Source organism: Paramacrobiotus metropolitanus, unplaced genomic scaffold (assembly GCF_019649055.1).
Source record: "Paramacrobiotus metropolitanus isolate TYO unplaced genomic scaffold, Prichtersi_v1.0 Parri_scaffold0000127, whole genome shotgun sequence".
NCBI classification, from domain to species: domain Eukaryota; kingdom Metazoa; phylum Tardigrada; class Eutardigrada; order Parachela; family Macrobiotidae; genus Paramacrobiotus; species Paramacrobiotus metropolitanus.
Genome location: NW_026570347.1, coordinates 171,256 through 196,551, shown reverse-complemented (window position 1 = coordinate 196,551; position 25,296 = coordinate 171,256). Strand labels below are relative to the sequence as shown.

The 25,296-nt window shown below is 40.5% G+C and overlaps 4 protein-coding genes across 14 annotated transcripts; all 4 read left to right on the top strand.

Annotated features, from left to right (window-relative positions):
- Positions 1-386: 386 nt before the first annotated feature.
- LOC129598650 (uncharacterized) lies at positions 387-8,288 on the top strand. 3 transcript variants are annotated; one of them, XM_055496650.1, is made up of 30 exons: positions 387-498; positions 715-839; positions 1,031-1,126; positions 1,204-1,277; positions 1,573-1,730; positions 1,864-1,946; positions 2,039-2,100; positions 2,306-2,740; positions 2,912-3,014; positions 3,080-3,216; positions 3,334-3,450; positions 3,524-3,691; positions 3,749-3,828; positions 3,935-4,133; positions 4,361-4,511; positions 4,616-4,842; positions 4,958-5,067; positions 5,128-5,232; positions 5,310-5,449; positions 5,552-5,605; positions 5,679-5,759; positions 5,938-6,323; positions 6,443-6,527; positions 6,639-6,682; positions 6,745-6,878; positions 6,948-7,003; positions 7,087-7,185; positions 7,252-7,455; positions 7,617-7,727; positions 7,814-8,288. In XM_055496650.1, the coding sequence occupies exons 2-30, from the start codon at positions 764-766 to the stop codon at positions 7,885-7,887; spliced, it is 3,849 nt and encodes a 1,282-aa protein (XP_055352625.1). In that variant the 5' UTR covers positions 387-498; positions 715-763; the 3' UTR covers positions 7,888-8,288. The 3 variants fall into 3 exon arrangements, 2 of the variants coding, with proteins under 2 accessions (XP_055352625.1, XP_055352624.1); XR_008691778.1 differs by lacking the exon at positions 387-498 and having other exon boundaries at positions 583-839; positions 7,814-7,958; positions 8,065-8,288; XM_055496649.1 differs by lacking the exon at positions 387-498 and having other exon boundaries at positions 583-839.
- Positions 8,289-8,625: 337 nt separating this feature from the next.
- Positions 8,626-18,859, top strand: LOC129598664 (sterol O-acyltransferase 1-like). Of its 8 annotated transcripts, none has more exons than XM_055496669.1 (15): positions 8,626-8,690; positions 13,618-13,739; positions 13,826-14,101; positions 15,642-15,715; positions 15,803-16,002; positions 16,086-16,193; positions 16,316-16,467; positions 16,532-16,659; positions 16,900-17,057; positions 17,114-17,234; positions 17,370-17,504; positions 17,634-17,652; positions 17,740-17,837; positions 18,074-18,209; positions 18,269-18,859. In XM_055496669.1, the coding sequence occupies exons 3-15, from the start codon at positions 13,945-13,947 to the stop codon at positions 18,496-18,498; spliced, it is 1,716 nt and encodes a 571-aa protein (XP_055352644.1). In that variant the 5' UTR covers positions 8,626-8,690; positions 13,618-13,739; positions 13,826-13,944; the 3' UTR covers positions 18,499-18,859. The 8 variants fall into 8 exon arrangements, with proteins under 8 accessions (XP_055352644.1, XP_055352645.1, XP_055352643.1 ...); XM_055496670.1 differs by having other exon boundaries at positions 8,663-8,680; positions 13,618-13,744; XM_055496668.1 differs by lacking the exon at positions 8,626-8,690 and having other exon boundaries at positions 13,533-13,739.
- Positions 9,567-12,423, top strand: LOC129598689 (uncharacterized). Its single transcript, XM_055496713.1, has 6 exons — positions 9,567-9,606; positions 9,755-9,958; positions 10,066-10,353; positions 10,560-11,052; positions 11,190-11,929; positions 12,179-12,423. Exons 1-6 carry the CDS (start codon positions 9,567-9,569, stop codon positions 12,421-12,423), a joined length of 2,010 nt encoding a protein of 669 aa, XP_055352688.1.
- Positions 18,860-21,031: 2,172 nt separating the features above from the next.
- LOC129598675 (lamin-2-like) lies at positions 21,032-25,178 on the top strand. 2 transcript variants are annotated; one of them, XM_055496698.1, is made up of 10 exons: positions 21,032-21,388; positions 21,811-22,135; positions 22,220-22,395; positions 22,471-22,603; positions 22,828-22,977; positions 23,196-23,713; positions 23,855-24,041; positions 24,100-24,213; positions 24,404-24,643; positions 24,737-25,178. In XM_055496698.1, the coding sequence occupies exons 2-10, from the start codon at positions 21,818-21,820 to the stop codon at positions 24,755-24,757; spliced, it is 1,857 nt and encodes a 618-aa protein (XP_055352673.1). In that variant the 5' UTR covers positions 21,032-21,388; positions 21,811-21,817; the 3' UTR covers positions 24,758-25,178. The 2 variants fall into 2 exon arrangements, with proteins under 2 accessions (XP_055352673.1, XP_055352672.1); XM_055496697.1 differs by lacking the exon at positions 21,032-21,388 and adding an exon at positions 21,435-21,589.
- Positions 25,179-25,296: the final 118 nt, after the last annotated feature.

The window sequence follows — 25,296 nt, the reverse complement described above, 5'->3', positions numbered from 1 at the left end:
AATCATCTTCATGAATTTATGGTAATTTCTTAAAGCTAAGGTTCATAATCCTAAATCATGAATGCTTGCTTAAAACTGATATGGCGAAAGCATTGTTGGGGGCGCTCGAACTCGGAATTTCTGTATTCAGACATTTGTGTAAACTGTTTTCTCGTAATAATTATAGTACTGTAGTTTAGTGTACGCCTGTTATTTGTACATGTTAGAATGAACATAATTATTGTATGTGGCTTCATAATAGCAAATTTGATGTAATAGCACGTGATATCAGTATATCAGTGATATCACGCGTGTCAGCATTATGAGTTATTTCTACAGCAGAAGAACCGTACGCACATAAGAGTATGACACCGGTAACCGGCTAACAAAAATTAATAATGCTGAATATTAAAGTGTGCTATAGCAGTATTTACCAAGTGCACCAGTGACCAAACCTGCGTCTTGGTGCCTTACAGTTTTGATTTTACAATATCACCACCGATTATTTTTTCCAAGCAGGTAAGAAGGCTTCAGAAAAATTGCGAGCTCCAAAGTTTGCCCTAAGCTAGACATTTCTGAATGCATCAGCTGCTTTTCTTTCAGTGTGTATGTTTATTTAGTTACGGCTTGTAATGTGTGGAACGTAACATAAAGATCCTTACGCAAATGCGTCTTTTGGCGCGCTTACCGCACGACAATCGCCTAACAAAATTTTCGTTGCACTTTTGGTTACAGTCGGGTTTATTTGGACGCAGATCATTTCACAATCCAGATTTATGCCAAAATGACGCCACCCGTTGTAAGAAATATTGCAGACGATGATTCCATAAATGTAACAATTAATGGAACCAAATACAAAGGTATGTCCGTATGCTAAATATTCCATAGAAGAACTATCAATACAGTAGTTATTTTTTGAGGCAGAAGATTTAAAATGAAATTAATTTTATGGACTTTAAACCTCGAACGCCTTCCGCTACGTTCGGACAATGGCGCAAGTTGCAGCACACCAAATCAGTACATTAACGGCAGAAATATTTGAATATTGCAGTGCCGAAAACGTTTTCCGAAGTCACTCTGAATGACTACCTTCGGTGTCACTTGTTGCTATCCGGAACCAAAGTGTGCTGCCGGGAAGGAGGATGCGGTAAATAACAAATTTAATTTTAATATTGTTGGGACAATAGAACAAAGTACCTTATCCGTATGCTCGTCTAACTGCAGGTGCCTGCGTTGTCAATGTGGCGCATCCAGATCCTAATGCGCCGACACAAATGATATCGCGAGCGATCAATTCGGTAATCCCTTAGAATCTAGAATAAATAAAACTCTGCAGTGCAAAAAATTGCTACGTACATTGCATTTACAATTTATCAGTACTTGTTTTCTAACAGCATAAAAACTGTATTTCATAAAAATTAATTAGAAATCAGTAAGATGTTTACGGACACGTTCTGCTTTTAAAGTACAGAAATACGTTAACAGCGTTAATCAGCTTAACACATTTGGGATACCTCCATTTTTAATAGAGGCTGTTATAAAATGCGAGCACGAAGCAGGTAAATAATTTCACCTAAACTTTATCCCTTATAGTGTCTGTGTCCCGTACTCTCCTGCGACGGATGGGAGGTTACAACCGTCGAGGGCATCGGTGACCAGAAAAATCCTCATCCCATTCAGCAGCGCTTGACGGAGCATTACGGAACACAATGCGGATACTGCACCCCCGGAATGGTTATGAGCATGTACAGGTACGTGACGTGTCCGGCATCATATTGTGTAGTTTACTTTAAATTTCCAACTGCAACTGACACTCCTAATCTGTGACTGGGACGACGACGTTCACAACTACAGTCAGCTCGAAAGTAAACTGAATATTTTCAGTCTTCTGCAAAGCACTCCCGGAAATAAACCGTCTAAAGAAGAAGTCGAAACTTCCATTGGCGGGAATATTTGTCGCTGCACCGGTACCAGTGCATCTGTAGCTACTTGTTAATCATCTCCATATCATAAAATTTACAATTTGTACAAGTCTTGGATCGTGTTCTGGCGGCAACAGGTTATCGCCCAATCATGGATGCATTCAAGACCTTTGCAAAAGACGGCCTACTGGACGTAGAAGTAAGTTGCGGCCACGTTCTCTTAATTTTAATACAGACTAATATGTGAATTCAAAGTTTTTTTATTGTACATAGATGCACCGGTTAATAAATATCTATATTTAATTCTTTCGTATGTTAAACTGCTAATTAGAATCTTTCCAGCAATAAATATGAATTAGCGAAAGTTAGAACGGTTTTCGTTTTACGAACTTCGCAATGCCCAGGAATCAAATCGTACAATGTGCTTGGTCACTGGGCACACATGCAGCGCCGGATGCCACCGCAATAAAAAGCCATCTTACGTGAAACCTTTACCGGCTTCAGTCCAGGATGTGGCGCCTACTTGGCACAATCCAAAAAGTTTGGATGACCTTTACCAATTGCTACCGCAGTTAGCTAACCAGAATCCGTACTACCTCGTTGGTCGCACCGGAATCGGTGTGTACAACGACGCACCTTACGGCGTCTACGTTGACCTTAAAGGCATCAACGATCTGTACGCCATAACGGCCACCAAAACGACCTTCTCTATTGGAGCAGCTATTGTTCTGACGGATGTGATCAATCTCTTTGAACAACAGAGCAGAAACGATGGATTCCAACATCTGAAAGTTCTAGCTGGACTGATTCGCCGAACAGCCCAGCCACCTGTCCGTAATGTAAGCACGACGCAGATTTTAACATACTGCTATCGCTAATATTAAACATCCATTATATAAAATATGCAAATGCTTAAGAAAGTTATACGATTAATAAATCTGTGTTTTCATTTGCCATCAAAATGCAAGGCTGAAAGCTTTATTAGTTTGAATTATTTTCCTCGATTATAGGCGGGGTCGTGGGGCGGTAACCTGGCGATGAAGCACCGGCACCAGGATTTTCCTTCGGAAACATACCTTGCTCTTACGATTGCCAACGCGATGATAGTTCTAGGTACGGTATGCAATAACCAGATCACAACTCTGGGCAAACAATACAAAAATCGGCTGCTGTAACAGGGCCCGACGGGAAGAAATTATCTGTGCCAGAATTTCTTAAAGAAAATCTGGATGGAAAGATTATTTTACGAGCTGAACTACCATCTTTTGGAAAAGATTATTTATTTACGGCCTATAAAGTGATGCCGCGGTATCAGGTACTGTAACTTTGTGACATGAATAACAGCTTAATAGATATCAGTATTCATATGAACAGAAGATTTTGCAATTTTTAGTTACCAATTTTTTTTAAAAATTCGCGGTTGTATTTTTAGAATGCTCATGCTCTAGTTAACACCGGATTTCGAGCCAAAATTGACAAAGGGCAAGCGGGACAATTCACAATTGCTGAAAAGCCGATTTTAGCGTTCGGGAATATTTCTCCAGCTTTTGTAAGAAATTCGTTGCATACCTGTACAGTAGCAGCCGCTTGAGTCAAACAAGAATTGATCGAACTGCGTACAGACTCGAGCTGACAAAACTGAATCATGGTTGGTTGGAAAAAATCTGGGCGACGCAGGCATTCTGCAACAAGCACTCACTTCGTTAAGCCAAGAAATCCAACCGGAAGATGTCCCAGGCGAATCTTCCCCGGCATTCAGACGATCACTTGCGCTATCACTATTTTACAAGGTATTTTGCAGCAATAAAAAATACAGAAATGCAGAAATACATGTACTTCCTTTTCAGTTTGCATTAGAGGCCACCGGAAACACTGCTGCAGAACGTTACCGCAGCGCAGTTGGCTATTTGCTCCGTCCCGTGTCGAGGTGGCTATGATACGTACAGTACATAAATTCTTATCTGTAGCTTGGGATTGTACTTATAATTATTCCGAAGATTTGGTTTTAATTGAAATTTTATAATTTTGTCTAGGGGCCTGCAAACATATCCGACGAAAAAAGAAAACTGGCCTCTAACTCAACCCATTCCTAAAATCGAATCCTTGGCGCAGTGTACGGGGGAAGCCAAGTTCATCAGCGATATCGAGCAAGAAGGCATGCTACACGCGGCGTTCGTGTTGACGGAACAGGCCAATGCGTCCATCTACCGCATCGACGCTTCTGACGCAATGGTAATTAATAATTAACGTATCTGACGCAATGGTAATTTATAATTAACGTAGTTAGCAAAATTACATTTCCACTTAAAATCAGTGAAAATTTTTGCGAAAATACTAATACCACACTCCCCCAAAATGTTATTACTGTACTCTGTACTTCTTTACAATTAACGAAGCTACACATACAGTCAGTAAAATTAAAACTTTCTGTTGTGCTCACATCCCTACTTATTATGTAGGCTTTACCGGGAGTAATTCGAGTTCTTACTGCCGCCGACATTACTGGGAAGAACGATATTAACCCGAATAATCCCTTGGCAATGCCCGAGCAGCTCTTCGCGGACAGTCAGATTGCGTACGCTGGTCAACCTGTTGCAGTAGTAGTGGCGGGTAAGCACCATACGAGGCTAAGACAGCGTCACATAAATTGGGTTTCTTTATTGTGTAAATCCCATAATATATATATTAAAATTCTGAAAGATCATATATTTTAGAAACCAAGATTCTTGCGGAGTCAGGCGCGAAACTGGTCAAAACTGAATACAGCAACGTACAACCGCCGTTACTAACGTGTCAAGATGCTATCCAAGCGAAATCTTTCCACGATAAACCGGCAGTTATTAGCGTTGGTGATGCCGAAACTGCTGTTAAAAATGCTCCTAACAAAGTCTCTGGAGACTTCGAAATTGGCATGCAAACGCACTATCACATGGAAACGATGGTAACTATTTTGACACATTCTATTTGTACCAATAAATGCGTATGATGCCGCAGCTGTACACTGTGCATAAACAGGCGCGCATTAGGCCCGAATTTTGGAAACTGCTGTGTTGTAGACGGCAGTAGCTACCGCAACGGAAGATGGAATAAATGTTGAGGCCGGTACACAATGGTTGGATTACACGCAAAATGGCATTGCCCAAATTCTGGGAATCAATAAAAGCCGGTAACCGTAACTTGTAAGGTAATTGTTGTTACCAGATGTTAACGTAAAGAATTTGTGCAGAATCAATGCAACAGTCCGACGAAATGGTGGTGGGTTCGGCGCGAAAATATTGCGAAATCTCCCCTTTGCGGCTGCTGCTTCATTGGCGACTTGGATACTGAAACGGTATTAGCAAACATGTTACAGAAACCTTTTTCAGCATAGAATTATCACCATTTTAGCCCGGTTTGTTTTAATTTAAGACCAGTGAAAATGCACGTTTCTCTTTGGGATCAATCAAAATTCGTTGGAAAACGATTCCCTTATTATGGAAAATATACCGTCGGTGTTGATGCACAAGGGAAACTTTTGGGCGTTGTCTGTGAAGTGTACTGCAATTGCGGTGAGCTTTACATGCTTTGTTTTGCTTTGCTGCGGAAGACAGTATAATTACAAAAGCATATCATTTTATTGATTCAATTTTAATTTTTAACACCACTTTTAGGTTCACTTGCGCTTCTGGTGCCCACGCAGGTGTGGAGGGAATTCGGAGATAACGGTACGGAGCCACAGTCTGAAATCAAATAAATAGCATTGATATTTATGTGCAACAGCAAATTTCGTTGCTGCAGCTTACAAAAGCCCAACATGGAAGTTTACTACTTATAACTGCAAAACTAACCTGCCGCCAAATACAGCCACGCGTTCCCCAGGTAAATTTTTTAACACTCCAATATTGTGAATATAATTAGACAAAAATCTTCTTAATTTTAAACATATCGTTTATGAAAAACCTGGATTTGGGTACTCAGATAAATACTCATAAAAGCTTTTTCACAGAAAATTGTTAGATTTTGAACCGTAGAAGGGTTTAACAATCTCCATTTATAGGAAGTACGGAAGCGATTTTCTTTATTGAGTACATGCTAGAACATGTGGCCAACGTTCTCAAGAAGCCAGCAATCGCGATCAAACAACTGAATCTGTATAAGGATGGCGACAAGACATTAGCCGGTGATGTTTTAAAATACTGTCTTATGGCATCCGTAACGGAGCAGCTCCTTAAATCCTCCGAATACCAGAAGCGAACAAATGATATTGTGCAGTTTAATAAATCCAACCGGTGGAGAAAACGTGGACTGGCGATGGTGCCCATGCGTTTTCCTTGCAGCTATATGTTTGGGATGTTCAACGTTTTGGTGGTTATTTACCACGACGATGGTTCCGTTGCCGTCACGCACGGTGGTATAGAAATTGGTCAAGGCATCAACACAAAGGTTAATGCAGCTAAATATATAAGTCATTCAAAAACCAAACCAGTACGACAGAGGCTGAGCTTAAAAAAATATCCAAAACTCTGCTGTTAAAATAATGTGTGGTGATTATTTTTTCTCAGGTGGCGCAAGTCGTTGCATATGAACTTGGAATTGATTTGGCGAGTGTCACTATTCAACCAACTGCCACAATAACCAATGGCAATGGTACGATTGTACTGCTGAGTTATTTTTACCTTACCCATAATTCCCAGCATTAATTACTGCTCGTACTCGTACCTCTGTTTCACTAAGTTGTTCGCGTATACATGCCTTCAGGTGGACCGACTGGAGGGAGCACATCGAGCGAACTTTGCTGTTTGGTTAGCTTGCAAAACCTTTGTCAGTGTGAATGGAAGGATGCTGTAAGGTCAAAAAATTTTAGGGAGCAATAAATTGCTGTACTGAACTCAAGCAGAGGATGCAACCCGTGAAGGATAAACTCGGACCCAATGCATCCTGGAAGCAGATTGTGGAAGCCTGCTGGATGTCGAACATAGATATGTCGGCTCGGGCTTGGTAAAATTAATTGACGGTTTCTCCAATGAATTACTAGTAACTGCCTGTTTCATACGTATGCATATGTAGGGTGGCGCCCTCAGGATTCATGCCGGTACCCGCTGTTTACCATACCTATGGAGCAAGTATGTGGATTGTTTGAAACTGAATAAATGGAGTCAATGCGACGAAAATTGTTATTCCCATTGTATAAAATGTTTCACCCTAGTGAGCACGGAAGTAGAAGTGGACATCCTTACGGGAGAATATCAGATTAATCGCGTGGATATTCTCTACGATTGCGGAGAATCTATGTCGCCGTTCGTTGGTAATCACATCAATTTTCGCGCTAGCAGATTCATCATGACCTTTGTTTCAAATTGTTTGTTTGTAGATATCGGGCAGGTGGAAGGAGCAGCGGTTCAGGGGTTCGGTTATTTTACTTCTGAAGAAGTGATTTTTGATAAAAATACTGGAATGAACTTGACCCCGGGCACATGGAAATACAAGCCCCCGACGAACAAGGACATCCCAATTGACTACCGCATAGAAATATTGCAGAACGCGCCGAATCCCAGCGGCATTCTACGTGGCAAAAGTAAAACAGTGATAAATTTTCTTGGCCATTGTTTATAAAATACAATAATATCGTAGATAATTAAAGGCATCATTTTAGCAGCATAATTTTGGACATGTGTTTTCAAATTATTACTTTCAACAGCATAATACCATAAAATACTTACTTTTTTGTTTGAGCAGTTGTCGGAGAGCCACCTTTGTGTATGTCCTGCTCAGTCGTCTTCGCTTTGCGGAATGCCATTGCTAGCCATTTAACGGATCAAGGACAACCAGACCAATGGTTCCGCATAGGTACAAAATATAAACATAATTCAATGTAGATATCTAAATTACGTAAAATTGATTGAATGCGTTCCACTTTTGCTGACGCTGTACAGATACTCCCATGACCGTGGAAAGGGTGCAACAACTGGGAAACATTTCAGTGGAACAGCTGCGATATAAGGATTGAATGTGGAATACAACTGATAAAAACAACGTTTAGAGGCACGAAAGTGCTGGCATAAGCATTATCTAATCAAGGTGACATTTTTTCGTTGTTTGTTGTAAAACCGTTAGTAAAAAAATGGCATTTGTTCGGAAGCTCATAAACACGTTTTGATGGTTGTGGGCCTTTTAATTCGAACAGGTTTGAAGGACCAATTTCAGACCGGCATACGCCATACGGTAGATGCAGAGTATCTATACAGTATGATGGTAATTGTATCTGTCCATTCGCCCGTGTTAGTGGCTTTTAAAAATTTGCGGCGGCTTTTGCGTGGGTTCAGCAGATTAGCCACTCCTCGGTCGTTTGTTTCATGATATGGTTTTACACTTTTATTTATCGTTATTAAATCAGTGGTCGTGGAATCGGAAATCAGCACGTAACTAATTATCGACATTGTTTATTAGAATTCTAATAATTAAACTAATGCAATATGCATCATGCAGTAATACGAGTAGTACTGAAATTGTACGAATGCAAACAAAAACAAAATAAGTACAAAGGAAATAAAAAGAAAGGTAAATAAAAAGAAAGAAGTACGTACGGCGTGGAGTTTCGTCACCAACACAATAGAACGTGCTGCGAGACCGCCTTAAACGTAAAATACACGAAAACGTCCGCTCTAGGCGGCGATAGCATCGTCAGCATGGCCATAGCGTGCAGCCACAGCGTACTGCGATCGTTTTCCGGTGCGTGCTGCGATTTATCGATTGTTATGGTTTGGAAATGGCATACTGTAAATCGTCTGGGATCACGTAAAGTAAGTGACGGTAAGTGAGTGTACTGCGAACTAAGGAGGACAAATCCACGGGCGCTAGCCCGTGGAAAGGATTTGGAAAGGAAATTGCCATGGAATTCCATGGAATCCGTGGATTTACGGAAATCCAAATGGATTTCCGTAAATCCAAGGATTTTGTTTTTTTCGTTGGAATACCATTAATTAGCCATCTATTTACATAAGTTTTAACAAAACACCATTACAGTTATCGCCCGCTGCTTAATTACCGCGCATTCATCACTTGTAAATGCATTCAAAGTTCTAAACAGAGTAAAGGTACACAGATTTTCATAAACAGAGGCAGTAGTATTATGTTATAAAAGCATAGCTAGTACAGATGCCGTTTACAGTATACAGATATTAGAGATACAGTATAGTGCAGATTCGGCAACTGCAGATAGTTACAATTAAGGAACGACCGTCCAAGGAAAATGGAATTCCACGGATCAAATTCCATTTCCAAATCCTTGCTCCTCTCGGGTTGCTCGGATTTGGAAAATGGAATTCAAGGATTCCGTGGAATTCCACTTGCTCAGTGGAATTCCAGAAATAGCAGTTTACAAACGGAAACACACTTCTTGCACTGTAATTCTGTTGTGGAATAACATTTCCGCCACCCGCCAGCTGGTACTTACTTCTTCGTTTGCTAGTTAGCACTTTGTTTCATGGAACTTTGCGTATAACGGTATAAGACTGTTCAACAAGAACTGATTCAATTTACTCCTTCAATACTTTTCATAATCTGCCCTGCTCACGCAGTAGTTATCGTTCTTTAAACTTCATTGCGTTGGATTGCTTCGATTTCGATACTCTGATAACGCCTTCGTCAGAATTTCGCGCGCGCTTTTAGGACTGTCATCAGTGTAGAATGTCGGATGAGGAGGATGCAGGAGAAGCTGGCGCGAAAGGTGCGTACGCAGTTTACTTTCACCTATTTTGACTTTTAGCACAACAACTTTATAGTCGACGTTTACCGACAAATTTCTTATTGAATGGTGAGGTACGAGTACGAGTACGGTACGAGTTCTTTCTGTACAAATATGAAAATGCTTGCAGAGATTACGCTATCCCGTGTGAGACTCGATTTATGGACACACTTTGATAGAGGGGGAAAGTACAAATCATGTACACAGAGCGAAGCATTTTGTAAATTTTGCGAAGCCCATTCCAGCTTTGACGGAGTTCGCGTGGCCATTAGAGGAGAAAGAAAATACATGACGGAGCACTTGCAGAAATGTCGACATGTCCCTGCAGCCGTCCGTGCCACCGTCTCATCTCCCAGCGCGCATCCACCAGGAAGCGGAAACTGCCCGACGTTCAGGAAAACGCTCGAGATGCGAAATCCTCCAAAATTACATCGTTTGTAGACCGCGCATTATTCAAGGCTGAAATCGTTGAACACGAAAAGTTGATGGCCAGAGCATTTGCTTCAGCGAATCTCCCTTATGCAGCTATTGAAAACCCAGAAGTAGTGGAGTGGTTAAAGTGGTTGCGCCCGGGAATTCAGTTCCCGACACAACGCGTCCTGCGCGGTCGGATTATTCGGCAGCATGCCCAGACGGCACAGAAAGCTATGGAGGCAGCTCTGAACGGAAAACGATTTCTCACACTGACGTTTGATGGCTTCAAAAATGTTTCAAAGAGAAACATTCTAGGTAATACTACTCGATTTTGGTGGCTCAGAAAATAGTGAATTTTATGTGGATAAAATTTGTCAACTGCACAATCATCTGGTTGTCAGATACACCAGTTGCATAAAATAAATTAATAATTCGTAATCGTAATCGTAATAAATTGCATTTATTTAATACTCGTAATAAATAGTACTCGTATTAAATTTTGTTTTTTGCATATGAAACAGGTGCGGCGGTTACCTGGAGAGATGAAACCGACGGGCAAGTTGAGAATTACGTTATTGCGGCGGATGATGTTTCAACGGAAGGATCCACTGCGGATGATGTCGTTGTTTACGCCTCAAAGTGGATAGACACGGTCACGAACAAGTACAACGCCGACCTTGGATTCAGTGTTTGCGACTCAGCCTCATACAATGTCAAAGCACGGCGCATTCTGTCATTAAAGTTTCCCCGAATTTTGTTTGAATCATGTAAGGCGCATCAAATCAATCTTGTCGTGAAAGATATGCTGCAGCTTGGGATGTTCGTGCCGACCTGCAAAAGCGCCCTGAAAGTCGTCTCACATTTTAATCAGAATATTGTCTCCCTGGGGCGGCTGCGTAAATCTCAACTGGCAACGGAGAAAAAACAATTGCCATTTCGAAGCCAACCGACACACGATGGTACTCCTATTATAACTGCTTCCGCGCTTTGCTGGACAGCAAAAAAAGTTTACGGGTAAATCTAACATAGAGCAGCGGATGTTTAACAAAATGTTAAAAAGTTTTGAAACCTTAATTGCTTTTTTAAGCAGCAATAAGTTGTTGTTTTTAACATTGTACTGTAAATATTTGAAAATGATTTGATATTTATAGCAGTTCATCTTCACAGGTGATGGCGGTTGCGAAAGAAATTCCCGATGAAATGGTTTGCACTATTCTGGATGATATAACTTTTTGGGGCAACCTGAAGAAAGTCGAGCATATTTTGAAGCCCGTAGTCAGCGCTCAAGGACAACTTGAAAAAGATGGGTGCACTTTGTCGGACGTCATGACAGCCATGTACGAATTATATCACTGTTTCAAAATTGTCGATGATGGTGCGCTGAGCGATAATCTGACTGCGGCCCTGGAGAATCGATGGATGAAGTTTTTCACACCAAGTCTGCTTGTACTTGCGGCTGTTCTCGACTACAGCAAGCGACTGGAATTCTTTCGACCACGTGACGAACGCCTCACTTGGCAAACGGTCGCCTTTCTTGCGTCGAAATACTACGAGAAGGTATTTGGACGAAAGCCGACATCATTGCTGCGCTCGTTCACGATGTACAAGAACTGGATTCAACCATTCGCTAAAGATACAGTGAAACAGTTTGATAATCCGTTTTACTTTTGGAGCCTCATCGATGATCAGCACTCCGAACTGCGTGACCTTGCCATATTTCTCCTGTCCGGCGGCGTGCATTCGGCATACCTTGAGCGCTACTGGAGCCGGTACGCGTATATCAACACTGATATTCGGAACCGTTTGACGACAGCCAGCGTTATGAACGCTGCGCTTATTGCGCATCATGCGAAACGAGACCGCCGGCAAAAAGAGAAGCGAGAAAAGAAAGGTAAAATTTGTAATTTTGTACCGTTAAATTAAAAAACTTAAACATCCGCCGTGAAATGCAGAAGTGTAAATACGTTTGAAATTAACTGTATAATAAAAATAAAAACCGATCTTATATTTCAGCAGTAGCACAAAAAAACTAAATAGTTAATACTTAATAAATAATAGCTTATAAGTTATAGTAGTAGTCTGTAGTACGTATATCGTATCCTCATTCTGTTATTGTACAATAGCTATACTCCGATCGTAGATGCGAAAACGCTGGCAGCGGCTTTTGATATGGAAGACGAGGAGCTGGAGATTGTCGGCACTAGCGGCGGAACGGTGTTCGGTGTGTCTGGGGATGCTGATGGCGGGCCAGACGATGGGGAGAGCACAGATTTCGACAGTTTGGTCGCTTTTTATTGTGAACTGGTCAATGCGTGTGATGAAGAAAATACTCTGAATTCTAATGATGCTGACTTTTACAGTCTGGATGATCTGTTCGGTGGATAGTTTAATTCAATAAACAGTAGTCTTCTGGAATGACGTTTTTAAAATAATTACGCTTAATTATTATAGCTACGTAAGGTATTTTCCAAGGCATATAGTGAAATCCTTGGATTTGCGGAAATCCGTTTGGATTTCCGCAAATCCACGGAATCCTTGGAATTCCGTGGCAATTTCTTTTCCAAATCCTTTCCACGGGCTCGAACCCGTGGAAATGTCCTCCTTAGTTACAATGTAGGACTAAATGGTCGCATAGCCCCATACCCAGCATTCTGTACGCAAGCGGTGCAGTGCACTTGTACGAAACGGATATTTTGAACTCAGTCGTACAGTGCACTGCGCTGCATTCGTACTGAATGTGGGGATGTTGGGTATGCGACCGTTTTGTCCTAAGCTGTAGCTACTGAACGCGGACACTGGATATTTTCATTATTATGTTCAGGGGACAATGTAATGAAATAATCTTTTTGAAAAGTACGTACATGTATTGTCGTCTGCCAGACTGTCACACAGATCAAGACGACTTCTTGACTTATTCCACGAAAAAGAAATACATGAAAAGGGTAGTTTTGGCTGCTGCGCTAAAACCACGTATGAAGTTATTAAATTTCGATATGCATGTATGTTTTCTCCTTAGTTTTAAAACAGCAAAACAAAACTATACTAACATCTACAAATACTAGTACTCCTATATCATTGATGTAGTGCGGTTAAAAGGACACCGGTAACTTGTCTCTGTTACTGTACGAGTCATGCATGCGTACTCATGTTCCGATCTGACGTTTTTCGATATCTCTGGCGCGTTTTTTCTTTACCGGGCAGTGTCAAAATAGAGACGGCCATTTTTTAAATAATAAATTTGTAGCTACTCGTTGAAAAATGTTCAGTTTTTAATTTTTTGTTCGACATTCCTACGCGTTTGGAATTCCAAATACAGGGAATTTGGAATTCCAAGCAAAAATTGGATTTCCACGGATTTCCTATTTTCCATTTTCCAAATCCGAGCCGCTCGCATGGAGCGCGGATTTGGAAATTGGATTCCATCCGTGGAATTCCATTTTCCGTGGACGGTCGTTCCTTACTGCGAACATAGTAATGTACGGTTTGATCATACTGTACAAAATTACTAAAAAGTCGTAACGATAAGTTGTACCCGAAAATGATCAAGCAAAAAAGCAGGAGTGGCTGTGGGTGTTGTAGTTTCGGTTGTTCGGAACAACGCTGTGAGATCTAAGTGTTCTTGCCAAAATGGGAACTTGTACCCAAATCTCAGTCGGCACCAGCAGTTCTGAATATTAATATTATACCGAACGCTGCCAACAGTACTGTAAGTGTACGAAGGACGACTTGCGAACGAATGGTTATTGCACTTTTTTTAACAGCATAGCTTTTAGTTCTTTCATTATAGTTGTGGGGTTCTGTGGGTGCAGAAGTGGGAGACACAAGGACGAGGGAGCACATCGATCTTGAACAGAGAAAACTGTTTACATTTGGATAATCGTATGGGAAATTGGGAATATAAATACGATGGCAAATGTGGACGAATTGCGGAGGCGCATCCTGGGCAGCGGGATCTCATCACGTACAGTTCCAGTAAATCAGGAATGTGGTACAGAATCGGGATCGGACACCGGAGATCCAAATACAGAGCCGCTTGAAAAGTTGTTGATGGGATCTGACACAGGTAAATCGTAAACACTGAACGTAAATAGCACAAAAAGAAAAAGTCGAAATTGAGCATGTTGGGCGCATTTTTAAACACTTTTGATTTATGAATTTTTCGATAATGCAAGTTGCCAAAAGGAACGCTACTCGCCTGACTTTTAAATCATTAGTTTTCCCACTTTACTGCAACGAAATTAATTATTTTCACTTTTGGATGCTTTCTACTGTAATTTAATACAATAATTTGCTAGGTTAAATAGTTATACAAAATCTGCAGACGGTTTTCTGTTTCTTAGATATAGATGATGGTTTACGTGTTTTGTCACTCTTACCAGGTTAGCTAAAACGCATTTTGAACTCTTCCGTCCTCATACTGCTTTTCGAATTCGATTAAGCTTATAAAGGCATTTTTTCTTTTTGACGTATTTGCCATATTTTATTGTTTGGACTGGACTGTACTATTTTTTGGTTTTTTAAAAACTTTACCAAAGTAGTCGTAGTGGTACTCTTGTAAAACTGTTACTAGTAAAAATTTTTCACTAGAAAGTGCTTTCGTAATGCACTGAAAGTACTTACTATTTCGTACGGAATGCACTTGATGCACCACATCTAACAATAAGTAAAACATTCCTTAACCTGTCGTCTCGCTTAAAGCTGTGGTGTGAGACTAGAGATAACTGATAGGTATTTCATAATTTCCTATCTAATATTTATAGCCTGGAATTTAGTTTCGTGGTCGTGGCCGTCAGAATGAATTGATAAGCTGATAATGAGCGATACTGGTCTGGCTGGCACCAATCGGCTTGAAAATTATTTTATTTTAGCAAAGGCTTAGTTTTTGTACGATGTACGGGCAGAAAAGTTCACAATGCGATTGTACGTAATTTTTTATTTGTTTGTAGTCTCGTGGCATGTTTAGAGGCTTTCTAGTCAATTGACCCCGATACGAGAAGAATCCGAAGAAGAATGTAGAATGGAAGTATAGAAGAAGAAAAATATTATAGAAGTACTTCTTCAATTTGCCAGTATACACGGTTTCCTATCTGTATTTGCATGACAAATTAAAGTTTTACACTTTATACATTGTACGTGTTGTACTAAAGGTAGTAAGAGACAAAAACTGCCGCGAGCTAATTTTAATGTCGATTGTTATGATTTGATTGTGCAATTTTTAAAGTTACCGATGCCTTAGAGGCTGTTAATTATAATTGACACTGTTATGGTGGCGTAGCACGCCGGATGCGATTTGCAGTTGAAAAATTAATTGATATCTTGCCAGCAAGCGGAGTGATGTTTATGATTAATTTTATCATGCATTTTCACCTTAAAATAATTGACGCACTAAAGTGTTTCTGTCTTCATCTGACCTGGTCAGTTTGGAAAGAAATACTGTACTGTAAGACCAAATTGTGCTTCTACTGAAAATAATTTTTCGGAATTGCCGCATATAATGAACATGCCGCTGTCACAAAGTTTCTTGCGTTTTGTACCCTTAGCTAATTGGTTACATAGAGCGAAATCGTACAGACAATTCCTCTTGAACGGAAAATTGTTTGCAGATCAGCGGCGGAAATCGTTGGATGAACGTATTGTAAAGAATGTTTTTGCTGAAACGTTGCAACTTAAAGCTGTAGTAAGTGTTGGATGCATAATTTCACAATCATGTATAATTTTCGTTTGAGAGATTTTTAAGAATTATTTTTTTAATTCTGGCGTTTAGGATTTACGAAACAGATATGTGGATTCTATGGACAAGGAGCTTGCTAAGGTGTTTGAGAGTTTCATTTTGGAAGCGTCCAAAAAAACGGAACCTCTCCCACACAACACATCTTTTAGCAATATTCAGTCTGGGAAGAAAACACACGGAGAACGGGGTCAATTGACTAGAAAAGAATTTGTTCCCAGAAATTCTATGCTTACGTGAGCCTCGCACAGGAAAATATCTGGATAGTGGATAGTAAGTAGAAGGAGTAGCTGATTTTCATTCTTATTTTTTCTTGCAGAGATTTGTTCGAAATTCCCCACATCCAGACCATACAATATGTTTTCATTGCTGTTCTGATAATATTTGGAATTCATACGATTATGAATGACATTTTTGATTACGGCACGTAAGTTTTTACGCATTTTTGGGTTTAACATATTTTGATCCTGTATTGCATTCTGCATAAAAGTACCGTAAGAGATGGCAACGTTGTAGAATTTGTTATAGAATCGTCTCTCTTTGTTGTAGGATCGGAGTAGATTTGCATATCTGGGTGTGGGCCTTTGGGAAATTCCCTTACGTAGTGACCACTTGGTGTACCATGCAGGGAGTTGCTTTGCTTGGGGTTTATCTTGCCTTGTGCTGTTGGGCAACTTACCGTGGGTCTTCACCTAACCGAAGTACGATGCACAGAACATTATACTTCATTAAATCAACCAGATGAATCGTTGTGTCTCATTTTAGATATAGTGGATTATGTATTTTTGGCGTGTTATGTTTGCTACCAGCTGGTATTCGCGGCGATTCCGCTGTATGTAGTGAACCACTGGGAACTGCCACCTGCTTCCGCTAGCATCGTTGTTGCCGAACAAGTAAGCGTTAAGAAGATGACTGCTTCACTTGTTTAAAACGCCTTGAAAACATTGCATTCATACGTAATTCTGTAATTAATAATGCTCGATAGATAATGCCAAACATAAATACTTGTAAATTGTTTTAAGCGCGCTACTAAATTTCTTCACTACAGTAATACGAATAATAATACGCTATGTACGAGTGACTTGGCGATTTATTTTCTTACATAACGTGTATACGGTATTCTTCTTCTTCAGGTTCGATTTATGATGAAATCCCATGCATTTGTGAGGGAAAAGATCCCAGATATCACCAAGGCCACAGTGCAGAAGGATGTGGATCCTTATCCAAATTTGGGCAACTATGTGTATTTCCAGTTTGTTCCGACTTTGGTATACAGGGATAATTATCCACGGTAAAGACTAGCGACAATCAATACGTTTTTATTTTATGAGCAATTCTGTTTTGCAGAACCAAAGAAATTCGGTGGAACTTTGTTTTTTTGAACTTTGCCCATGTTATCGGGGGAATAGCATATTGTTATTACGTGTTTGTTAGATTTTGTGTGCCGGTGTTCCGGAATTTTAATCACGTAAGTTTGCTCATTTTCATTACAGCAGGTTGTTTAATCTGCATTTTGTAATAGGATGATTATCTGTCTAACGTAAAATCTCTCAGATTGTGGTTCCATGCATGCTGTGATAACTCCCCCTTCTTACCCCTTTAGGAACATGTTAATTTCAAAACCTTTATGCGGTCGATTTTTGACTGCATTCTCCCGGGAAGTTTGAATTTGTTGGTTGTGTTTTATGGATTCCTACATGCATGGATGAATGCATGGGCTGAAATGCTGCGATTTGCGGTGAGTTTATTAATCAGCAGTCACTAACGAGTAACTATTAACGACTTGAATTTACTTTGCAACCTTTGATGCCTTTTTCGGCAGTTCGAATACGGTGATTGTAATAGATTTTATGTTTTGATCGTTTAGGACCGCCTGTTTTACAAGGGTAAGTGCAAGTGGCGGGCCATCCTCAGACGCCATCCTGTATTTGCAGTACTTGCTGTACCGTTATTGCATTTTTATTACTTTATAGACTGGTGGAATTGCACCTCTTTTGCCAGCTATTATCGTACTTGGAATGGTGTAGTTCACGATTGGCTGTATACGTATGTTTATTCGGACATATACAGGGTAGGAATCTCATAATTTGTTTGACGTAGTCAGAAACTTTAGTGGTTTGCAAAACTGAAACTGCGGCACTACTGTAATTTTGGTTCGATGAAGTCTGAACACTGGTGCAATTCAGAATTTTCGTTCTACGAGAAAAAGTTATGCGAATATAGTTCAATATACGTATAAGTTGCAGTTTCGACATTATAACTCACTGTTGTGGTTTTAGAAAAATAATACGAAGAAATGTTTTGTAGCTAGGCGGTCCGGCTTACCGAAACCTGGCCTTGTTTGTCACCTTTGTGCTCTCTGCCTTGGTTCATGAGTATATTATCTGCTGTTTGTTAAGGATATTTTACCCGGTGATGTTCGTCATGTTCGGTGGATTTGGTGGTATGTGTACTTAATTATCGACTTTGTTTGCATCCTGAAAACTATGGTTGTGGTTGTAGTGTGGATGTTTTTTGCATCGTATGGACGACAGTCTCGACCGTGGAATGTTCTGTTATGGTTCGGACTGTTCGTTGGACAGGGAATCTTTTTGTGCTTGTACAGCTGTGAATACTATGCCAGGTATAACTGTCCCCCGACCACTGATGGCTTCCTGGATTATATCATTCCGCGATCTTGGAATTGCTACGTTATTCAACCGGTTATCAATTCTACGCTTTCCCGTTCGTGATATTTTTAAAGAAATAATTATTTAATCCCGTTATGGATGAATTTATGGCAGCTTTCCATGCATGAATTTATGAACAAAGGAGCAGCTTTATGCGCAGCAGCTATAATGGGTGTTTAGCGGATGGCACTCATGGCAGTGATATTTTAAATTTGAGTTGTAAGTTTTTATGGTTTCTTAGGTTTAAATTATTTTCTGTTGTAGTCACGCCGCATATGGGTGCGAATTGTGGTAATATTGATATTGACCTTTTGAGGCTTTCGTGTGCTTTTTACTTCAGAGTACTTGTAGTACAAGTTGGTGTAGAAAGTTGCCGACTTAAGAGCAGTGTTTATATAAAAACTGTGTACAAATTTCTGCCTTCGTAAAACATCAATGTTTCCAAGGGTGATCAAACACACCTCTGCGAATGTTGAAGTTTGGAAGAGAACTAGTGCTTGTACTTGTACACTACGGTCAGTTGACGAATTATCAGGCGTCGCTTTTATTCGACCATACATTTTCTTCAGATTTCTAACTGCTGGGACTGATGTGATCATAATATTGTTAATTTTGTATATTTTCTTCGTACACCTGTATGAGATTCACAACATCGGTACGGTACACATCGTAAAAACCCATAAGATCACTGAAAACATCAGTCGGATGCAAAGGCATAAATCCGACTGGAAAATGCTTACTACTAAGAAAATAAAAAGGCTAAAAAATCAAAGTTTGGGGTCATCCAAATACTGCACAAATTATTGCCCCGCGAATACAAGGAAAACAAAGGACACTGGTTTTACGAACAGACCTTCTTACACTTATAAAATTTCTCGGTTGTTCCCAGGGTTGTGTATTTGGTGGTAGCTAAAGTCGATTGAGGTCGGCGACTTCCTTGTTTGACAGCTGTCTTGACGAATACAGGCATATCGTCGACTTCAGCTGGGTCATCGACCGTGTCTTCGTCGAACAATGGAAATCCCTGGTAAGGAAAAGGTCCACCTGAGTACGGGAAGCGTCTGTGGAAATTTCCGTAGAATCCGTAAGGGCTATTGAATCGGTTGCCGAACTGATTTCGGAATCGGTTAACGGTTCTGATGGCCTCGGTGATCTGCTGGTTTCCGGTAGTGGCGGCGGGTTCCACATACTCGCAGACGATATGGCACGTTGGAGTGTAAGTGCCTCCCATCAGTGTATTGTCCGGATCGGGGAATTGGGGCTGCGACGGGAATCCTGCCGGAGATACTGTGGTGAATGGCGGAAGCGTGGTTGGCAATGGTTCTATGACTGCTACTGGGGAAGTGATCATGGTCACGCTTGGCTGGGTAGTGGATGCGCTTGTTGTTTCAGCAGCTTCCGAAGGCCCAGTGTCTTGACAAAGGATGAACGGCATCAGAGGCAAAATCAAAAAGGTCACTGCTACCACACGCATTGACGGCGACATTTTGGTGGAAGTTCAGCCAAACAAATTTAAGAATTAGTGAGAAGCACGTCTATCAGACTATATCACGCTATGTATTTTTATGCAACTGCAAAAAAATTAAAATACCACCGACAGGTCAAAGCATCTCCAGATAATAACTGCAGGTCTGCAAGAGCAGGAACACACCCGATTCAAGCCTTTCTCGACAAGACAAATGAAAGGAAGATAACTCCTCGTCTCACCAGTCAGTCATCGAAACTTACCGTAGAACGGTAGAACTAAAGGCGCTAACAGCAAGAAACACGGTGCGGGAGATCTTTGTACTGGTATACAATACAGTACGTACTTACTTGTTAATGTTCTACACTAAGACTACAATACGTACTTGACGCACTACAGTGTACGAACAGTAAAATAAATATAAAGTATTGATAATAAATAATAATCCTATCATTCTATATTTCGAAATCCAACACGTAGTAAGTACTGCACTTGTACAAATGGTATTAAAGTGCTACGTACGTTCGAAGCTTTGAGTTTAAGTACGTACTACAATTACTGTACGTAGTCGTACAGCTTACAGTACTTAAATTTGTATCCACTGTCCAGTGTCCAGCGGCGTCCACGTCCTTATAAACTTCACCATGAAAATTTAAGTTACCGGTAACTTTGGTGCAGTTAATATGGTTAGGGTGATAATTATTACAATATATTATATTATATCAGTATTTGACACATATTTACTCGTATACTGTATTATGTTCATTATTGCTTCGCCTTCAACCTTGTTGGAATTTTAAACACGATTGTGTGATTGTTTTCTTTACAAATTTAAATTTTTGATAAAAAAATAAGTAGTACTGCGCGTCAGCGGTCAAAACCAAAAATATTTCAACAAAATTATCAAAATAAGGCAATCCTTACATACAGATAGAGTACTTTACAGCCCCTAATTGGCTGCACTTCGTTGTGTTACGTTAAGCAATCATGGCATGGCGGCATGCTCCATAGTCCATGAGCCACCCAACTACCATTTATGATGAACATCGAATTGTTCGTGAACCATGAATTAAGTCTGCAGTTTGCGGCTGTCATTTTCTAAAATTATTCATCAAAGTGCCGTCACTGCCGTACACGGCGTACAGTACAGTTGTTAATAGACAAGATTGTGGAAAGTGAAAACTATTAAAACTTTAAAAGGCAAGAAAAGTGAAAACAATCTTTTAATTTGGATGCCTTTTGGCTGGTGTGAACCTTATAAAAACTGCACTGCGGCTTCGTTATGCATATCTGCCGTTGAAGTTCAGCTGAAAGCCTTTTAATCATCTTAAGTTCTTAACCAGACGTTAACGCAAGTTTACGTCTTGCAACTTCTTCGCCTGGCACGAACCGTAATCTCTACATCTGTTGTTTTATGGTTCCATGACGTGAAAGCGCCTTCCGATCTTACCAGCTTGTTTTTGAAGTTTGAACGTGTACTCTTCCGATGTAAGTCTGCTATGATTTGTAAGAAAATTGGATAGAATATAAAACGGCTGATTCACGGAGTACCATGGGATCGGGATCGAGTTCTAAAACTGAAGGTTTATGTTCTGGACAAAGGGTTCTTTCTGTCGCGACGCCGCCATTTGCTTTTCAAATCAAATGTTCGCGCGCGTAAAATAATTTTTATGTGCGGATGATCGCATTGTAAGTGTTTAAAGTTTAATATTAAGTTATTTGTAAACAATACAACGGGCTACTTATTTCCTGATTCCTACTATAAGCTAGCGATAGAGAAAACTAAAATTCATCATTTAAAGCCACTTGGTTTTCAATTTTTTAATTATTCGTTCTTTGACTTTTTCTGGTGTGCTTGAATTCTCCGTCATAAATGATAAAAGCACCGATTCGAATACCTGTGGTTGCAGCGGAGCCATGTCGCAAATGCAGACACGGAAAAAGGAGAAAGGTTCGAGCCTGCCTAAGAACACCCCGTCTTCCTCCTCGACGCGCTCCGAAACGACGACCAGCCAGACGGTTTACGAACGACAGGAGCTGGAAACACGCACGCGCCGCTCACCTGTTGCCAATGCATCCACACCGGATCTGAACAACTCTTCAACCTCTTCTGGACTGGCGGGTTCGCCATTGTCGCGGCAGCAAGAAAAAGATGAATTTAAAGTGCTGAACAACCGGCTTGCCACTTACATCGACACTATCCGCCAACAAGATGATGAAATTGTGCATTTACGAGTAAGATCACCAGCTTTACTCGAATTCTGTGTACTCGAACTTCTGAATTATGACTCCAGCATTAAAGAAATATGGTATTTTTAGAAACGCGTGGAAACCATCAATTCATCGGAAGCTCACGAAGCCAAAAAGTTGGGCGATCAGTATGGTAAAGAAATCAATAATTTGCGACATGCCTTGGACACGGTCAGCCGAGATCTCGCCGAAGCCACAACGGAACGCGATGAACTGCGGGTTCAGAATAATGATTACGCTAACAGGTGCGTCTTTTATTCTTAGTTTTTCACAAAGTACCATTGAAATATTAAAATTAATCGGTTTTAAATTTGCGATAGAAATTCCGCTCTCGAGAATGAGAAAAAGGCTTTGGCTAAAAAACTGAAGGAAGCTGAGGCTCTTTTGAAGGATGTTCGCGCTCAGTTATCCGATTTGAAGGAAAGGATGAAGGATCACGAAGAACAGATCAACGTACGTGAGCTATGCTGTGAAACACTGTTCACATCACTGGTCATTTGTTTACACTATTTTGTTGGCATAATATTGAGCCTCGTTAAAAAAACGCCAGTTTTAATTTAGAGTACTGTATTTGATAACTTCTTTTTTAGACAGTACGGGCGAAATGCAGTAAATATGACACAATAAAATACTTATACTTGTAACGAAAAATATTATTGTTATTAGTTTCTTTCCAGACCGCACAAGGCAAGATTAAAGACCTCCAATCACAGATTGATCAACTGAAGAAAGAACTGGCGGATGAAACCGTTAAACGAGTTGACGCCCAAAACCGACTTCTATCGGCACAGGAAGATCTCCGATTCCAGAAGACGTTGCATGAAGAGGTTAGTAGCAACTGCAAGATTGTGATTTATGCGCAACTGCGCACTTATTTGTGATTTATGCGCAGTTGAACTGTTTCATAGCTGTAACAAAGTTAAGGGTTACAATTACGTGTTACTACGTAATTTTTGTGCATTTAATGAATTTTTTTATGTGTTATAATGCGCTCTTGTAATTTTTGGTGATTTTATGGATGTTGTATTAAAGTTTTCGTTTGCAGCAAATGTCCACACTCAGAAGCCAACGCGTGGTGGAAGTAACGGAAGTGGAAACGCGTTTGCGAGATGACTATAAATCTAAAGTCGCTGAGCAGTTGGATGTATTGCGCGAGGATATGGAAATGGTCGCTCGAGAGGCGCAAGATGAACTCGAGCGTACTTATATTCAGCAGCTGGAAGACTATCGTACGATGGTGGACCGCAACAGCGCAGATTATCGTCACTTGCAGGAAGAAACAAGGACGATTCAGTCTCGCTTGAAGGAAGTGCAGTCCAAAGGCGATAAACAGAACCAAGAGTATCGTAATCTCATTAGCCGTTTGGAAAACGATTTGCGTTCCAAGGATGTTGATATCCAGAGACTGCAAGATCTGCTGGCTGATCGACAAGTAGAATTGCAGCGCAGCCATTCTGATTTATCCGTGCTCATGGAAAAGTACCAGGAAATGTATGGGGATAAAATCAGACTGGATGCCGAGTTGGCGGCCTACCATGCAATGTTGAAGGCTGAAGAAGACCGGTAAATCTCGCATTAGCATTTCGTTTGTAGATTTTATGTTTTTATTTTCAAGTTTTAAAAATTTTTGCATTCGTACATACTGAACAAAACTTTCTTTTGCGTATCTCTTGGCACTAAATGGGCTGATTTCTGAACTCTTAGATTGAAGCTTACTTCACCTCCATTCCCCTCGACACCAGAAGGTAGCGCTCGCCGAGGCCGAAAACGCGCTACTGATCAGATAACTCGTACCCATTACCGAAATGAAGCCACGGCTACTGGTGACATTCACATTGTGGAAATCGATGCCGATGGCCAATTTGTACGGCTGGAAAATAAATCTGGAGAGGTGAGTCCATGTTTTTAAGTCAGCTGGACGTATCGCGATTTGCTGTTGATTCTTGTAGGATATCGTTATTGGTGGATGGACGTTGCATATGCGCTCGGACAATGAGGCCGATAATGAAACGATCTATAAAATCCATGGGCATACGACTCTGAAGGGACATTCCACAATGACCGTAAGCTAATTTTGTTGTTTGCGATCAGTTTAGTTTTGAAAATAGGTACTTATGCATTTTGTTCTACAAACAGCGGATAATGTTACCTGGTGTGATGTGTACTTCGAAATAGTATGTGTAATTGGTGTCATAAAATATTAGAATACTTAATTATGCTCTTCGGAATGTATGCAGAAAATGTGTTTTTCAGATTTGGTCAGCTAATACGAACGTTACGCATGATCCGCCGTCGGACGTAGTAATGGAAGGCCGTTGGCTGGTGGGTCAGAGCACTTTTGTTGCTTTAGCCAACAACAATGGGGAAGAGGTGGCACGACGCGAGATGGTACGAGCTTCCCATGAAACTTCCGTTGTGGATGGTTCCGGCGTACGCAAACGGGCTCGAATTTCGACACGCGCCGTGGAAGCGGGAGATGCTGACGGAGCGGAGGTATTATTCTCGGCTTGCCGATAGCCGAAATTACGAAGCCATTCGCAATAGGGCATATATGGGTATGGTAGTTAAATTTGCTTGTCCTTGCAGAAAAATTGCATTCTGATGTAAAGGCTGATCCAAAAGCATGGACATGTCATCCGTCTTGGTCATCCATCTAGTGGAAATGTCTACTGCCCTGCTGAAGTTTCATTTTTTTATTCGTATAAGATAGTAAGGATTGGTCATATCCGGATGGAATAGTTGTTTTCGTAAATCGTGTCGGTGGTCAATGCATGATTAGGTATTTGAATTTACTTTGCTTAGATTGTAGCTGGATTGTTTTTGTTGGTATTTTTCTAAGGTATTATTCCTTTATTCTGTATAGGTGCACTTTTTTTGGCTAGACTAGAACTCTTGGTACCAAATCGTATGTATTTGTCCGTCTGAATTGTGAGTGCATGCCATCATTTGGCCATAAGTGTTTTGATCATTGCACGCCAAATGTATGTGCCAAAATGGTAGTGTTGGGTAGTAAAAGTCCTTGCCAGTATACTTATTTTTACTATCGGCTTTTGAAAGTTTACTTATTTTTACTTACTATTCAAAATTTTTCGGGACTTTTACTTACTTTTACTTTTTATTTCAATTTTCCCAAGGACATTTACTTA

Coding starts and splice junctions, on each gene's coding strand:
- LOC129598689 (XM_055496713.1), top strand. CDS start 9,567: ATGTCGGATGAGGAGGATGCAGGAGAAGCTGGCGCGAAAG. Junction 9,607..9,754: donor AGGAGAAGCTGGCGCGAAAG/GTGCGTACGCAG, acceptor AAATGCTTGCAG/AGATTACGCTATCCCGTGTG. Junction 9,959..10,065: donor ACATGTCCCTGCAGCCGTCC/GTGCCACCGTCT, acceptor CATCGTTTGTAG/ACCGCGCATTATTCAAGGCT.
- LOC129598675 (XM_055496697.1), top strand. Junction 22,978..23,195: donor AGAAGACGTTGCATGAAGAG/GTTAGTAGCAAC, acceptor TTTCGTTTGCAG/CAAATGTCCACACTCAGAAG. Junction 24,644..24,736: donor GAGATGCTGACGGAGCGGAG/GTATTATTCTCG, acceptor TTGTCCTTGCAG/AAAAATTGCATTCTGATGTA.
- LOC129598664 (XM_055496669.1), top strand. CDS start 13,945: ATGGCAAATGTGGACGAATTGCGGAGGCGCATCCTGGGCAGCGGGATC. Junction 16,003..16,085: donor CCCAGAAATTCTATGCTTAC/GTGAGCCTCGCA, acceptor TTTTTCTTGCAG/AGATTTGTTCGAAATTCCCC. Junction 17,838..18,073: donor TTTATTCGGACATATACAGG/GTAGGAATCTCA, acceptor AATGTTTTGTAG/CTAGGCGGTCCGGCTTACCG.
- LOC129598650 (XM_055496650.1), top strand. CDS start 764: ATGACGCCACCCGTTGTAAGAAATATTGCAGACGATGATTCCATAAAT. Junction 4,134..4,360: donor TCGACGCTTCTGACGCAATG/GTAATTAATAAT, acceptor CTTATTATGTAG/GCTTTACCGGGAGTAATTCG. Junction 6,879..6,947: donor GATATGTCGGCTCGGGCTTG/GTAAAATTAATT, acceptor ATGCATATGTAG/GGTGGCGCCCTCAGGATTCA.